This window comes from Arvicanthis niloticus, chromosome 27 (genome assembly GCF_011762505.2).
Source record: "Arvicanthis niloticus isolate mArvNil1 chromosome 27, mArvNil1.pat.X, whole genome shotgun sequence".
In the NCBI taxonomy this organism is placed as follows: Eukaryota; Metazoa; Chordata; class Mammalia; order Rodentia; family Muridae; genus Arvicanthis; species Arvicanthis niloticus.
The window spans coordinates 19,465,065-19,479,523 of NC_133435.1; the positions used below are offsets into that span (position 1 = coordinate 19,465,065).

General features: G+C 42.5%; 1 protein-coding gene across 1 annotated transcript in view; it reads left to right on the forward strand.

The window, feature by feature from the left end:
- The window catches only part of Sparcl1 (SPARC like 1), a 33,951-nt gene extending 23,306 nt beyond the window's left edge, over positions 1–10,645 (forward strand). The window contains exons 5-11 of the mRNA XM_076926322.1: positions 569–638; positions 1,298–1,416; positions 2,334–2,454; positions 3,501–3,637; positions 4,744–4,892; positions 5,436–5,584; positions 10,186–10,645. Coding sequence (XP_076782437.1) covers positions 569–638; positions 1,298–1,416; positions 2,334–2,454; positions 3,501–3,637; positions 4,744–4,892; positions 5,436–5,584; positions 10,186–10,214 — 774 coding nt within the window. The 3' untranslated portion in view covers positions 10,215–10,645. The remainder of the gene's footprint in view (positions 1–568; positions 639–1,297; positions 1,417–2,333; positions 2,455–3,500; positions 3,638–4,743; positions 4,893–5,435; positions 5,585–10,185) is intronic.
- The last annotated feature ends 3,814 nt before the right edge of the window (positions 10,646–14,459 follow it).

A 14,459-nucleotide genomic window follows, 5' to 3' on the forward strand; every position in this document is an offset into this window, starting at 1 on the left:
ACCTCTCCTGCCACTCTAAGGTAGGAAGTTTCTTATACCTCAAAACCTGCTGAGAAAGTTTTACCAACACCTCCATGTGGATGACTGATGGACCCCTAGTCTCCGGGCAGAATCCCAAGATAATGTTATGGGGACAGTGTTTTCCCGACTCTGAAGGGGTGATCCTACCTCACATGTGGCGACTCTTGCTCTCCAAGAGTTACTGTCTTGCTCTGCAGTTGCAGGGGTTTTCCAATTGAGATCTGAACATGAACGGCTCTGCAGAGGTAGGCATGGCTCCATGGAGGTATGCACGGCTCTGTGGAGGCATGCTCAGCTCTGCAGATATAGTCACAGTTCTTCAGAAGTATACACAGCCCTGTGAATGTATGCATGGCTTTGCGGAGGTATACACAGCTCTGCAGAGGTAGGCATGGCTCTGTGGAGGTAGGCACAAGTTTTTGGTGGTAGGCACAGTTCCTCAGAGGTATGCACAGCCCTGTGGAGGTATACATAGTGCACAGTAAGACAGAAAGCAAATTACTGCTCTCTTGATAGCACTGAAATTCTGCTCTTCTTCTTTTCAAAGGCCAAGAAGGCTGAAAGCTCACCAAATGCTGAACCTTCAGATGAGGGCAACTCAGGGGGGCACAGTGCTGGTAAGTGGATGCTTTGTGACCTGCAGCTGGTCTGGGGGGATGAGATCTACCATTTAGGTTAGCACCCCTTTTATTATGACCCAGAAATCCACATCCCTAGCCTCCCCAAGGGAGTAGTTTATAAAGTGTTGGTATTTCTAATATGTGTTTGATAAACTGTGGGTCAGTGTGCTTATAAACTAAAAGACCTGTTGGGATTGTACTCAGAGCTATCTGTGTCCCCCCTCCCACAGACCCCACCCCGCTTTCAGTTCTGAGGATTGATTCTGCTGCTTATCCTCAAACCCATCCTTCCCCAACCACAAACATCTTTAATTTCAATAAACTAAATTCTCCTGGCTTAGCTTCAGAGCTCTCTGCACCGCATTTTCTACACCTGAGATTCTGAGGATCTTAGACAAGCCAAGAAAAGCTGGCAGCTCCAATCTACTCTGTTGTAAGAAGATATCTAAACTCCTGTGCACACGTCTGATGCCAGAGACTCCATCTGCAGATTAGCATATCAATTAAAGTGGTTGCCAGCATCTTCCTGCTCCCATATTCTCTGCGATCTGACTTCCTGTCTTATTTTGTTAAAATGAAGCTGACCGTCTGGATGACTTTGTGTTTAATACACAATTTCTCTGTGTCTCTGTTCCCTTTCCAATCTTTCCTATTAGATTCTTGCATGAACTTCCAATGTAAAAGGGGACACACTTGCAAAACTGATCAACAAGGGAAACCCCACTGTGTTTGCCAAGATCCAGAGACTTGTCCTCCTGCAAAAATCCTTGATCAAGTAAGTATTCTGAAGAGTAGTCCCTAAGCTACACCTCCAAAACTCTAGTTTATTGAGTGAAAATAGTTTGCAATTGAATCTATTTTATGATTAGGGATACAGGTTATTTAATATTTGAAGAAATATTGAATAGGAACAGATACCACAGAAATCAAAGTATTTGAACTGTGCCATAAAAAAGTATAGTTGGGTCGAGGAGATAGCCCTGTGGTAAAAGCCTTCTGTGTAGGTCTAAGGACGGGATTTCGGATCCGCAGTACCCACATAACTGCTAGTTGGGAGTGGTAACTACAAGACACTCAGAAGGCAGAGATGGGGCTCACTAGATCAAGCTGACTGAGAAGACTAGTGGTATAGATGAGCTCTGGCTTCAACTGAGAGAATCTGCCTCAGCAAATAAGGTGAGGAGAGATCAAAGAGAACTCCCTAAGCCCCTCCCACCATCAGCCTAATCCCCGCCCACCATCAGCCTAATCCCCCCGCACATCTTCCGCGAAGGCTCTCCCAACATCAGTGTAAGTCTCCCCCCCACACACACACACATGTATGTGCATCGCTGTGCATACATACGGAAACACAGAGTGTACTGTGTGCCTTACACCCGTAGCACATAAAATACATACATTTCAATTTTAAAAGATGGTGCCAGCATTCAAGGAGGAGAAATTTTGAATTCCTTCTATCCTTGGGACATTTACAATTACAGTTCTATGGAGATCTACCTGGAGCTAAGTTATCGTCATTGACTTAACTTAGTAGGTTTTTTTTTAGTGCCAGATTGGAGAATTGCTATTTTAATAGACCCTACCAGAGCACATCTTTGACATGGCACATTCACCCGGTGTTCTGTGAGTGCCGCGGAAGTGTTCTCCAGTGAGTATCTGGTTCCATCACCGCTCCTTGCTTTCCTTGCCTAGGCTTGTGGCACTGACAACCAGACCTACGCCAGCTCCTGTCACCTGTTTGCTACGAAGTGCATGCTGGAAGGGACCAAAAAGGGACACCAACTGCAGTTGGATTATTTTGGAGCTTGCAAATGTAAGACACTGACTACTACTGCCAAACAGCATTTGTGGGTGAATTTGGGGTGATTTTTGTGCCTCTCTGAATTCTATATATACTGACAAAAAAAAAAAAAAAAAGAGGTTATATAGTTATTAGAGCAGTCTGAAACTAAGACCAAGTCAGGAATTCCCAGGCCCTAATCATAGGAGATTCTGATTCAATGAGACCACGTTGGAAGCATAGTTTTGTTTTACTGTTTGTTTTTTCAAGAAACCTAGACAATTCCAATCCTCCCACCCCACCAAGTTCAGAGGCACCATTGTAATAAGCACTTACAGACATGAAAGATGAGGATGTTCTGAATACTTCTGCCCAATTTAACTTCTTTGTCGAGAATTGTACTGCAGCAAATGCTTCCAGAAGTCAGAAGTTGCTTAACACCATCTTTCAGGATTTTCTCAGTTGTGTCTGGCTCCCACACTGGTACAGCCTGCTCATGTTTCTGCTTCTCCTCGGTTTCTACACCCACAAGTCTGTTGGGCCCCTTGGTGTAAAGTGTTAGCCTCTGACTTGCTCTGTCCACTAATGTGGACAAATTCATCTATGTACCTTCTAAGCAGAAGCCCATGAAGGCTGGTATGCTCCTCTGTGTTCTCTCAGCTTGTCACCACACACTCTGAAGCCTTGTGTTGAGGTAGTAGCCATATTGTTGAGCCCCAGGGAGACTGTGGTGAAATGAGCCCTCTTGGCAGCTGGTACAGAATTGGACGGTCTGGGAACAGGCATGGGAACATCTTTAAATGCAGAGATGTAATGTGATTTGCTACTGCACGGGAGCTCAGCTCAACTCTATCTTCTGGGGCTCATCAACAACCCAAGTGACCTCCATTTCTAAATTCCTGGTCCTTGGTTTTACAGCATTGGTCGTCAGTCCTTTACAGCATGTCAAAATTATTTAGAGATGTCTTAAAACATCCTGATACCCAGGCACAAAAAAATACCCAACAACTTGGAGCATGTCAAGAGCTTCCTGTGACTTGTTATTTGAAGTATGGTCACGTGCTTTCTGCTTACCACAGCTATTCCTGCTTGTACGGACTTCGAAGTGGCTCAGTTTCCCCTGCGGATGAGAGACTGGCTCAAAAATATCCTCATGCAGCTTTACGAACCGAATCCCAAACATAGCGGCTATCTGAATGAAAAGCAAAGAAGCAAAGTAAGCTACGGGCAGTCTGCTGCCCAAGTGTCTCTCCTTAGGACCTGAGTGGGGAAGGGCATGGTAGGAGCTCGCATAGCAGAGGAATCTACTCTGCTTTTCTGCATATAGTTAGCCTGCACGCATTAACATTGTGCAGTGCTTACCTTCCCTGTCACAACCTTCATGATATGGCTAAACTACCCACATTCTACCCAAGGGCAGTGTCCTGGAAAGTGTCCCCTTAGTTGTGTCTACACAACTAAAACTACAGAAAGTTCTGATGGAGCAAAGTTAACAAATTCGGCATTTATGCGATCAGTTTCCCATGACTGAAACAAACACTGGAAATAATACAACTTAAAGAAGAAAGGTCCCTTGGCTCCCTGTTTTCGGAGTTCTAGTTTGTGACTGAGATTGGCTGTGTTGCTTTGGGTCTGAGATAAGACAGTATCTTGTGGCAGAGAACATGTATTCACTTCATGGTGGACCAGGGAGCAAAACAAGAAAAAGGTGCTGGGGTCCCCACATCCCCTTCAGGGGCGAGTGCCCTCATATGACCAGGAAGCATCCCTATCTCTGAACGGTTCCACCACCACCATGAGTGCCATGGGCTGGGGACTGAGCCTTTGGGGATTTAGTCATGGGCCGTTTCTGCTATAAGGAGAATTAATAGCTCATAATGTCAGCAACATGTAAAGGTTTAAAGTGCAGAACATTGATTCCAGGAGTTTCAAGAGAAGATTAGTTCATCAGGTAGTTATTGACTACATCCTAGATTCCGGAATTGACCTATGTTCTCAAGATACAACAATGGACACATAAAATTTTCACCTTAAAAAGTTTACATTCAAGGCGAAGGGGCAGATTACTATAAAAAATAAGTTCATGTGTGCACAATGTCTGGCAATAAACTGGAATTTTATTCTGCTGGGTTGTTATAAACAAAAATAAAGATAAAGAAAGGCAGGCTGGCTGGCTGTATTGATTAGAATCCATTTTATCTGAACCAGGCTTCGTGTCCTGGGCAGGTTTCTTCTGTCTGTTACTCTTCAAGTACGATTGACACGTGACAGTCCTACAACAGTCACCTGGTATCTGACAATCTTCTCCCTTCTTAATCTCAGGTCAAGAAAATTTACCTGGATGAGAAGAGACTCTTGGCAGGAGACCATCCCATTGAACTTCTCTTGAGGGACTTTAAGAAAAACTACCATATGTATGTGTATCCTGTGCACTGGCAGTTCAATGAACTGGATCAGCATCCTGCGGACAGGTAGAAACCCTTTACGTTTTCTGGTGTAATGATATCTATGTGAAACGGAACTTGAGCTCCAGTTGGGAACGTTTCCAGCTTCATTTTCAAATACTAAATATAAACCATCGTGTTAGAAATCTAATTAAAAATCACTTAAAAAAATAATTGAACGTGTCAGCAGCACAGTTCCCAAATTACCATACTGAGTTTCCTTATTAAATCTCTGAGTTTCCCACAGAGATGCCTTCAGTTCTCATTCATGAACTAAATCCCCAAGGTAATCTATCGGCCCAACTTGGGTCAAGTGCCACTTCTAGGACAACCCAGGCTAGCCAGGAAGTGACAACTCTCGCAGACACAACTTCTGGATTCACATTCAGAGATGGGGATTGGAGGATTCCCAGTGAAGGGGTGAACTTTGGGCACCATAACCCGTTCTTGCCTACAGCTTTTTGATTGACTTACACAGTGACTTCATAGAAGAAAACGTCTTTGGTGATCGAGACTTAAGTCCTCATGTACAAGCCATGCAGTTAGCTGACTGTCATTGTCCTCTTGCAGGATCTTGACACATTCCGAACTTGCTCCTCTGAGAGCTTCCCTGGTGCCCATGGAACACTGCATAACACGCTTCTTTGAGGAGTGTGACCCCAACAAGGATAAGCACATCACCTTGAAAGAATGGGGCCACTGCTTTGGAATTAAAGAAGGTAAGTTCATTATCAAAGAGCCATGTCTTTTTCTTCTTCAGACAAACACTGAGTCCTGTAGCCTGACAGCAAGATCCTGATGTTAGGTGTGTGAGTGTGTGTGTGTGTGCATGCATGTGTGCATGTGTGTGTGTGTTCATGTATGGGGTGCATAGTGAGATTCTGATGGGGGTGGAGGGGTTATCTACCGATACCTTGAAATTCAGAACCCGCCAACTCAACACGGATCTTACGTCACAAGCACTATCTAGAAAGGTTGATAGCTGCATCTTCAGTAACAGGTGAAGGCAAGGATGGTTTTTATTATCCTTACAATAGCTAATTTAAATTTGCACACTGTTGTACTGAATTGTGTCTTAATTTACTCCCTTTCCTTTTCTTAAGAGTTGACTTTCAAAAAAAAAAAAAAAAAAGTTGACTTTCATGAGTCAAAATACTTAGTAATCAGTTATGAGATATGCCCCAACAGTGTGCATTGAAACTCTTCATAGAATGCAGATCAAGTAACCATCAGAGTGAACATCAGAGAGAAAAAGAGGCAGGCAGACAGACAGACAAGCAGGCAGACAGAGACAGAGAGAGAAATTGCCCAACCAAGAAGATGGTTCCTTCAATACACTATTTGTCGTGTGAGCATGAAGACCTGAGTTTGATCAACCACACCCGTGTAAGAATGCCAGGCATGTTGGCAAGGATTTGTCATCATAGTGCTGACTGGGTCTCTGGGACTTCCTGGACAGCAAGTGTAGTCTCCTTACAAAGGTCCAGACCATGGAAAGGCCACATCTCAAGATGGGTAAAGGGACTGGAGAAACAGCTCAGTGGTTCAGAGTACTTGCTGCTCTGGAAGAGGACTCAGGTTCAATTCCCAGCACTAAGTAGAGGCTCACAACTGCCTGCAGCTGCAGTTCTTAGGGACCTGATAGTCCTGACCTCCAAAGGCCCCTGCATGCACGTGATGTACATATCTGGACTCAGGAACACACAGACACATACTCGTAAAAAAAGAAAATAATGTTTGCTGTGTGTGTGTGTGTGTGTGTGTGTGTGTGTGTGTGTGTATACAGGCCTTTAATCCCAGGACTCAGGAGGCAGAGGTAGGTAGATCTCTGTGTGTTCCAGACCAGCCTGGTCTACATACTGAGTTCCAGGCCAGTCAGTGCAGCATCAAAAAATCTTGTCTCAAAACACAACAATAACAACAACAACTAGGAAAATACTGAGGAAGAACACTGAGGTTGTCTTCTGGCCTCCATGCACACCTGTGCATTTGTAGCTCCCTACCTCACCATGCACACACAGAGATGCTTTATGGATATATTTAAAACACATATGGATGAATATACATTCAAGCAGTAAAAAAAGCAAGATCATCAAAGGTCAAAGAGGTTATCTGTGTGACCTTCACCCTAGAAGTGAGACCTGATAGTGTCAGAACTGAGCGGTTTATAGATCAGCTGCTGTAAGATCCTGCGGCTGTAAACAGTTGTCTGAATAAACTTGGTGATGAGCCTGTTTCTGTGAGCACCCCGCCATACTACATAATACATCATCCCCAGATTAGGAGCTTAACCTCCTGTCAGGGTCAGGAGAATGAAAGTCACTGGCCTGGACGGGTCTGGCTTAGGGTCATGTGACCAATCTGTGAGCTAGTGTAGTGGACATCTGCAGGATCAGCTTCTAAGACTGGGCTGTCTGCAGCTGGCTTCAGGCCCCCACCATGTGGTAGCCACCTGCAGCATGGGGCCTGGCTTCTCCCTTAGTAACCCATGGCTGAAGTCCATGTCACCCCATCACGTTCTGTCAGTCACACAGGACAGACAACCCTGTCTCATTGTAGGGGAATACGGGCCATGAGGGATCATGGACCTTGACAATACTGATAAGGAATTAATATTTCTAATAACTTATTAGACTCAGACTGAGACAAAAATGTCAGTTTCCTTTCTAACACCTATGCTTCAAGTAGAATATTTATATACTCAAAGATATCTACTTCAAGGAGAATATTTATATATTCAAATATATCCCTGTCAAATGGTTAAGTCTGTCTGTTCAACTCCTTGCTGAAGAGACAATGCATAGTGGCATGAAGAACTAAGGTGGGCTAGGACATTTCTGTATACATCTTCTTACAGGACTTGGGATTTTAAAGACCTGATTTTAAAAAGAGAGAGAATTTGCATAAAGGCCACTTACTTAAGGAAACAGTTTTGTTTCTCTGGATTCTTTGCCAAAATGTCTGCAAGTTCTTGCACAGCCTCCCAAGGCTCTGCAGTTGGAGGAGCAAGAGAGGTCAAAGCCCAGTGACTTGCAAAACTACTAATTGTCTTGTTTGTCACTGTGGTCTGGCTGGTGTGATGCTATTTTGAAGTCGGGAGATTATCACATACCAAGTCAATAAGGCCGTCATTAAATGTTCCATTAGAATAAGCAAACCAGTTATCACGTTGGAATACAGCAGGGCGGGACACAGAGAGAATGGCATTTCTTTATAACTGTACTCTCTGCCCTGTGGAAGCTACTGCAAGCACAGAAGGAGAAAATAAACTTTAGCCAGCATTTTCCTGAATTTCAGCTGCCTGTGATCTAAACTAGCCATGCCCCTATGGCATAGCTCCGCCATTAGCCAGGGCATCAGGGCATGCCACCTGCCCTAAGTCCCATCTCATCTTTAGCTGTAAAAACAAAGTTTGGAAAAGTTGTGGGAGGATCTTCATTTATTTAGCTCTGATGATGTACCATGTCTTAGTTAGGGTTTCTACTGAGATGATCAACAGCGTAACCAACAACATGGGGGAAAGGGCTCCTTCCATCTTACAAGTCTCAAGTCACATGATCCCTGAGGGAAGTCAAGCAGGACAGGCACTTGTAGGAAGGAGCTGATACAGAGGCCATGGAGAATGCTACTTACTGGCTTGCTCTCCAGAACCCAGAACCACCTGCTGGCGGGGAAGCCCCACTCACAGTGTCTGGATCCTTCCATATCAATCAACAATGAAGAAGATGCCCCCACAGGCTTGTCTACAGGCCAATCTGGTGGGAACATTTTCTCAACTGATTTTCCCTCTTCCCAGATGATTCCAGCCTGTGTTGAGTTGACAAAAAAAAAAAAAAAAAACAACCCAACCAATATTCCACCTGTTGACATCTACTCCCTTCCAAAGGAAACTACTAGGGCAATAACTGAGACCACACAGGCTCTCCTAAGCCCTTTAAAGACTTTATTTTAAGAGTGTTGGGACATCAACAAACAGGAGAGTCCTATGGTTATATTGTAGAAAGAATAAAGAGCAGCTGAGGATCTTGTGGTAAAACCAGGAGTAGATTAGAACCTGATTCCAAAATGGCTGTGGGGAAGAAGGCAAGATGGTCAAGAAGTCTTAAAAATGGATGCATACCCAGCCTGGAATATAAGGAGGCAAAGGCTGGTGGGAAACATCAGGCAGGAAGCAGACAGCTGAGAGAATCCAGAGAATGGCCGCAGTGTCCCCATGCCTGCCTTGGGCCCAGCAAGACAGCTGGAAGCACTTTGCTCTGAGGTAGGAAACAGAAGGCCAGAAGCAGATTTGGGTTGATGACAAATTCCATTTAGGCATGCTGAAATTTTAATTTAATTACTTGTAAGACAGATGCAATCCATAGCTCAACATTGAGTCTGGGTTTCAACAGAGAGTTTAGAAATTGAGATACATACTTGGGAAGTTGTGGATATAATTCAGTGGTAGAATTCTTACCTCTCACATGCATGGCCCTGGGTTTATCCCCAGGGGGAGAAAGAGAGAGATGGGCATACGGGAGGAAGCAATTGAAACTAAGGAAGGGGGTTATTATGCCAAAGAAACTTTATTAAGTGATCAGGGAGAGGTCTATAGTTGAACACCAAGGAATTACAAAGTGTGGATTACAGACAGTAGAGAAGGGGTTCAGAAAGGAGAATGAGCAGTCACCCCCAAAATGAGGGACTGCAAGAGAGTTCTGTGTCAAAGAAGGTGGTGCAAAGGAGAGGAGGAGACAATGCTGATTGTAGGAAGATCCAAAGAGGAAAAAGTTTACAGTTCCATTGATGAAGAAGTAGGAATGCCCAGGCAGTCATGACACAGCGATCCTGGTCCAGAATGTGCACTGGGAATCTGGGAGGGCGAGGCTGTGTCTGCCATCCATGCAGCAGCAGGTATGGCTGCAGATGACGCCACTCAAACTTTAGCCAAGCTGCACCTAGACCCACTCTGCAGCATTTCAGCCGCCCTCCTTACATGGCACTTCTTGCTCTGTTCCTCCCGATCGCCTGCCCTTCCTTCTTTGATGGTTCTCAATGGTACAAAGAATTTCAGAAGAACTGCCTAAGGATCCATATGACAGCTGTCTACCCCAGGGATTCTGGTTCCAGAAGCCAGGGGTGAAACCTAGAAACATTTTCAAAAGTTCAAATTATGATGAGAATCTCTCATACCGACTTCTTAGGTGGTTTCGCTCAATCATGGCTCTAACCTTCCTTGCTTGGATTTGTGGCTTTTCAGATGACTTTCTAAAACTTTGTCTGTCTGTCTGTCTGTCTGTCTGTCTGTCTATTTATTTATTTATTTACTTATTTTTTGCAGAAGACATAGATGAAAACCTCCTCTTTTGAGTTAAGATTTGAGAGAATTGGAACTTTCCACCTGCCTCGCCTGCTTTAACCGCTTCGGAAATACGAGCAGCCATGCCACTCTTCATTCCTATGTAGCAAAACATGTGTTTGCATGTGAGAGAAGACAATGATAGTAATTGCTTCTTGGTAATATATATATATTTGAGCCAGGCACTTAACATTAACTTAGGAATAAAAGTTTAAAATTAAGTAGAGTCGATGTCTGTAAAAGACTGTCTTGTCTGGGGACAGTTACCCATGGCAATGTAACTCTGTGCATCTGCATTTATAACTAATAATCATAAACTATTAAAAAAAAACAGTGTTCATATTGTCCATAACACCTATGCATGCTAAGGAAGTGGGCACTGCTCTTTTGAGATCATTTTCAGTGTCTTGATGTTCAAATAAAAAGTCTATAGAACCTCAAATGTCTGCTCAAGATTATTTCCAGTTTTAAAACAATCAAATGTAAAAGACCAACCCAGGGCCTACATTAGAGAATAAAATGGAACTGTGCTTGTTAACTAATGGAAATTTTTTTTAAAAAAAGTATTTTTAAAGGAAAGATGGAGGTGTTTTCTGCAGCAAAAGAAAATTGTTACAAACTAATTGTAAATGCCTTTTGTCATTATGTACGATGTAATGGGGAGAGAGGGGAATGAGTTGAACTCAACTGCTTTTTAGCCAAGTTTAGTTTAAAATGTGGGTGATTCTACATTGCTTTATCTAACCAATTCAAAACTCTGTGCAGTGGGGCATGTGCATTGGAAAGGCAGAGGTCTGAAAGATCTCCGTGTTTCATTTCTCAAAGTGAGAGGAAGAGAGGAAGAGGCGTGGGGTTGCCGAGACAGCCAAGGCTGCGAGGAAGAAGTGCTACTCCTGGGGCCTGTGTCTTAGAAATATGTGTTTCTAGTTGGGCTTTCCTGTTATGCTAAAACTGTGGGCATAATTATAAACTCATAACTACATACATATATATCACTTATTTATATTTAATATGTATACATTATACATAATATATTTGTAAATTATAATGTCTATAATTATAAAAGCACCATATGGTTTTCCAATATCTGAAGTGAGGCACCAAAACTTCCTCGGATCCATTTTCTTTTGCTTTTATAATGTTTATAAGAAAGTAGGAGGTTATCTGGTTTTTCTATTGAAATCAAAGCTATCAATACAAATATCTTCAATTATTTTTATATTTTATGAGATCAGTAAGTCGCTTGTTCTTTAACTAAAACCACACTGTCCTTTCTAAGTTCAATTTGACTAGCCAAAATCTAATTATTTATTTTTATCAAATAGGAAATTAATTTTACAAGTTATTCTAAACTTCAGACCACATTTATGTATACCAAAGTTTTTTTAATTAGAAGCTATTTTTAGAAGCTACATTTTAGAAATCACGCTTTATAATTATAGTAGGCAAATGTCACTTAGACCTAAATTTTATTTTACTCTCAGGCAACTTTGTAAAAATGCTTTAAAAATAAGGAAAACTGAGTTTAATCTTATTAAAGATGCCATCTAAACATTACTTAAAATTTTTTATGTGAAAAATCATTTTCATTTTGAAATGAAAATCCTAAGAATGGACATGTTCAAATCTTACACAAGTCTTAGGGACCCCACATTACAGATCTAGGACAGGTCACAGAAGCACATTCATGTTCTTGGTGGTTAGTTTTTAATAATCAGTTGGTTATGATAAAGAATTGCTCTGATCCCAGCCAAGGAGATGAAGCCGTCTTCTTAGTAATCAGTCTTTAAGTCTATCTCTGTAATTGTGATCTTTTAGAAAGCTGAGTCTCTCGTCTGAAGCCAATTGCTCAGGTTAGCAGTGAATTGGTGAATCACATTGCCCATGACCATGTAGGCTTTAGAGATACAGCTTAAATACTAGCCAGGTAGAGGGATGTCAGTCCACACTGCTTCCCGAATCTGTCGCTCCAGGGACCATTTGAAGCACAGGTAATTAAAGCGATATAATTTATTACTGTTTAAAGTATGTGGGATATTTTTGGGTTGAATAGTTCAATGATTTATACCATGTCCACTTACTAAAATAAGAAATAAATCTTTGAGTTTGGATCCTAAAAATATGCCAAGGAAAAATATGAGACAGAAAAGAAAGCCCAAGCTCAAGCCCAGTGATTCAAACTCAGCCAGAGTTAAGCTTAAGCACAGGTGGATAATCCAGAGATGGATGGAACTTGCCTCAAATGTTGAGGACCAGTCTTTATAAAAATATGGTGAAGCTGTTCTTTCATAACCAAACTCCGTAGTACAATGATGTGGCTTAAAATGCAGTGGGTAAGTTAATTCTAAATAAATATGATTTTACAAATGTGAAGGTTTACTTCAGAAATGTTGGTTCTGAAGGGCAGAACAAACCTCCTAGAGTTGCTTTATCGAATCTGCTCACGTTATGATTATTCTTATCAACCCATTATGCCTTGCAAAGTTTTCTCATATAATTCCCTTCCTAAAGGACTATAATTGTCAACAACATCCAGGGCATATGGACTGGTCAGTCTCATGAAGGCACAAGTTGTATCTGTGTATTCTGCAAAAATTGTTCTCACCTTTTAGTCATGATGGCCACGTCCTCACTGTAACATTAAAGAAAAAAAAAAATCTGCACAGACATCACAGTCTCAAGTCACTTCAAGGGCAGCAGAACTGGATGTAGGCAGAACTATAAGGTGTAAGAAAGAGGAGGGAGCTGCCAGTATTATAATCAATCTACCTCAATCATCCGTTCACTATGGAAACAGGACGAGGAAGGAAACTAGACGGGGATCACCTCCAGACTCTCCCTTCAGAATGAAGCTTTTGCTCCTGGCCGCCCTGCTGAGCACCGCAGCTGCTCAGCCAATCCCTGTAAGTACTCAGCTCTCCCCTCAACCACCATGGTGAGTCTTCAGATCTCTGAGCTACAAAGTATCTTTACAGTTCACGGGAGAGGAAAGTGGAGTTCAGGAATGTAATGTGGTCTGTCATCTGCCCGGGTCTAAGGCCGGTGTGTCAAAGCTCGGCTCTGCAGACAGTGGTGACTTTGGGCAGGAAATAACTCGTGCTTTCCCTGTCAAATGAGTTAGAACGATAACTCAGAGTGTATAAATGATTAAAAATGGCTCTAAAACACTTAAAATCCTACTTGCAACAGAAAGCTCTCAGCAATATAAAACAAGTACTCTACAGGGACCCAGGTGGGAAGTTAGCAGTTGAGCTGAGCTTCATTTATACTGTCCTACGTCATCGAGGGTAAAGGCTTCTCTCAGAGACGCCCTGACAGACTTGGTTTTACAAAGAGGGATATTTAAGACTACCTGCACTAGTTCTAAGCTAATATTTAAAATGTTGTGTCTAAAATATACAGTCCAGGAGCCTGACAAATCATTAAAATATTACACATGGGATGTCTTTCCTGTACCATCTTGGAAAAAAGAGGTTCGGATAACAGCCTATGCCCGTGTGCAGCGTGCCCAGATAACAAACCAGTCTGTTCTATTAGGTCAGCATCTCTCCTTGCAACATTAACAAGAACTGCCAGTGAAATGCACTCTTGGCAGTGCTGGGGCCCAAAGCCAGGGAACTGCACATTCAGGGCATATGCTCTTTCACCTACTTACATCCCCAGCCCGGACAAGCATTACTGTCCTACGTACCAGATGAGACACACTGCTTGTCTCTGTAGGAATGCTGTGCTAATGACACTGTTGCAGCATACACATTTAACTACATTTGACATGTGCTTTCTTCATCTGTGAAAATGAGTAATCTCTGAAAATGAGTAATGTCTCACCCACGGTGTGATAACGCATCATGCCCACTTAACAGCAACCCTGGCTCTGGTCTGTGAAATGATGGTGCATTTTATGACACCACTTTGAGCACATAAGACACAGCAATAAAACACCACCAGCTGAACCTTTTGTTGTACACTGGCTACAGTCACACTCTCCACTTCTGTAATATGTGAGACCGGTAGGAACAACTTACATTTCTTATAGATCGTGTCCGGCACCAGTTAAGCATGAAATATTATTATCTCATGCTTATTATTGCAACGAGAGGGCTTTCAAAGAAATGGGAGGTTATTCAGAGGTTGTGGGGAGATTACAGAATTTAAGCTAAGATTCATACTCCCTTCACTTTGAACTTCTACATACTGAAATCGAGTCTAGAGCTGTACTGATGCCAAATATACCACTATAAGGCATGTATACCTTA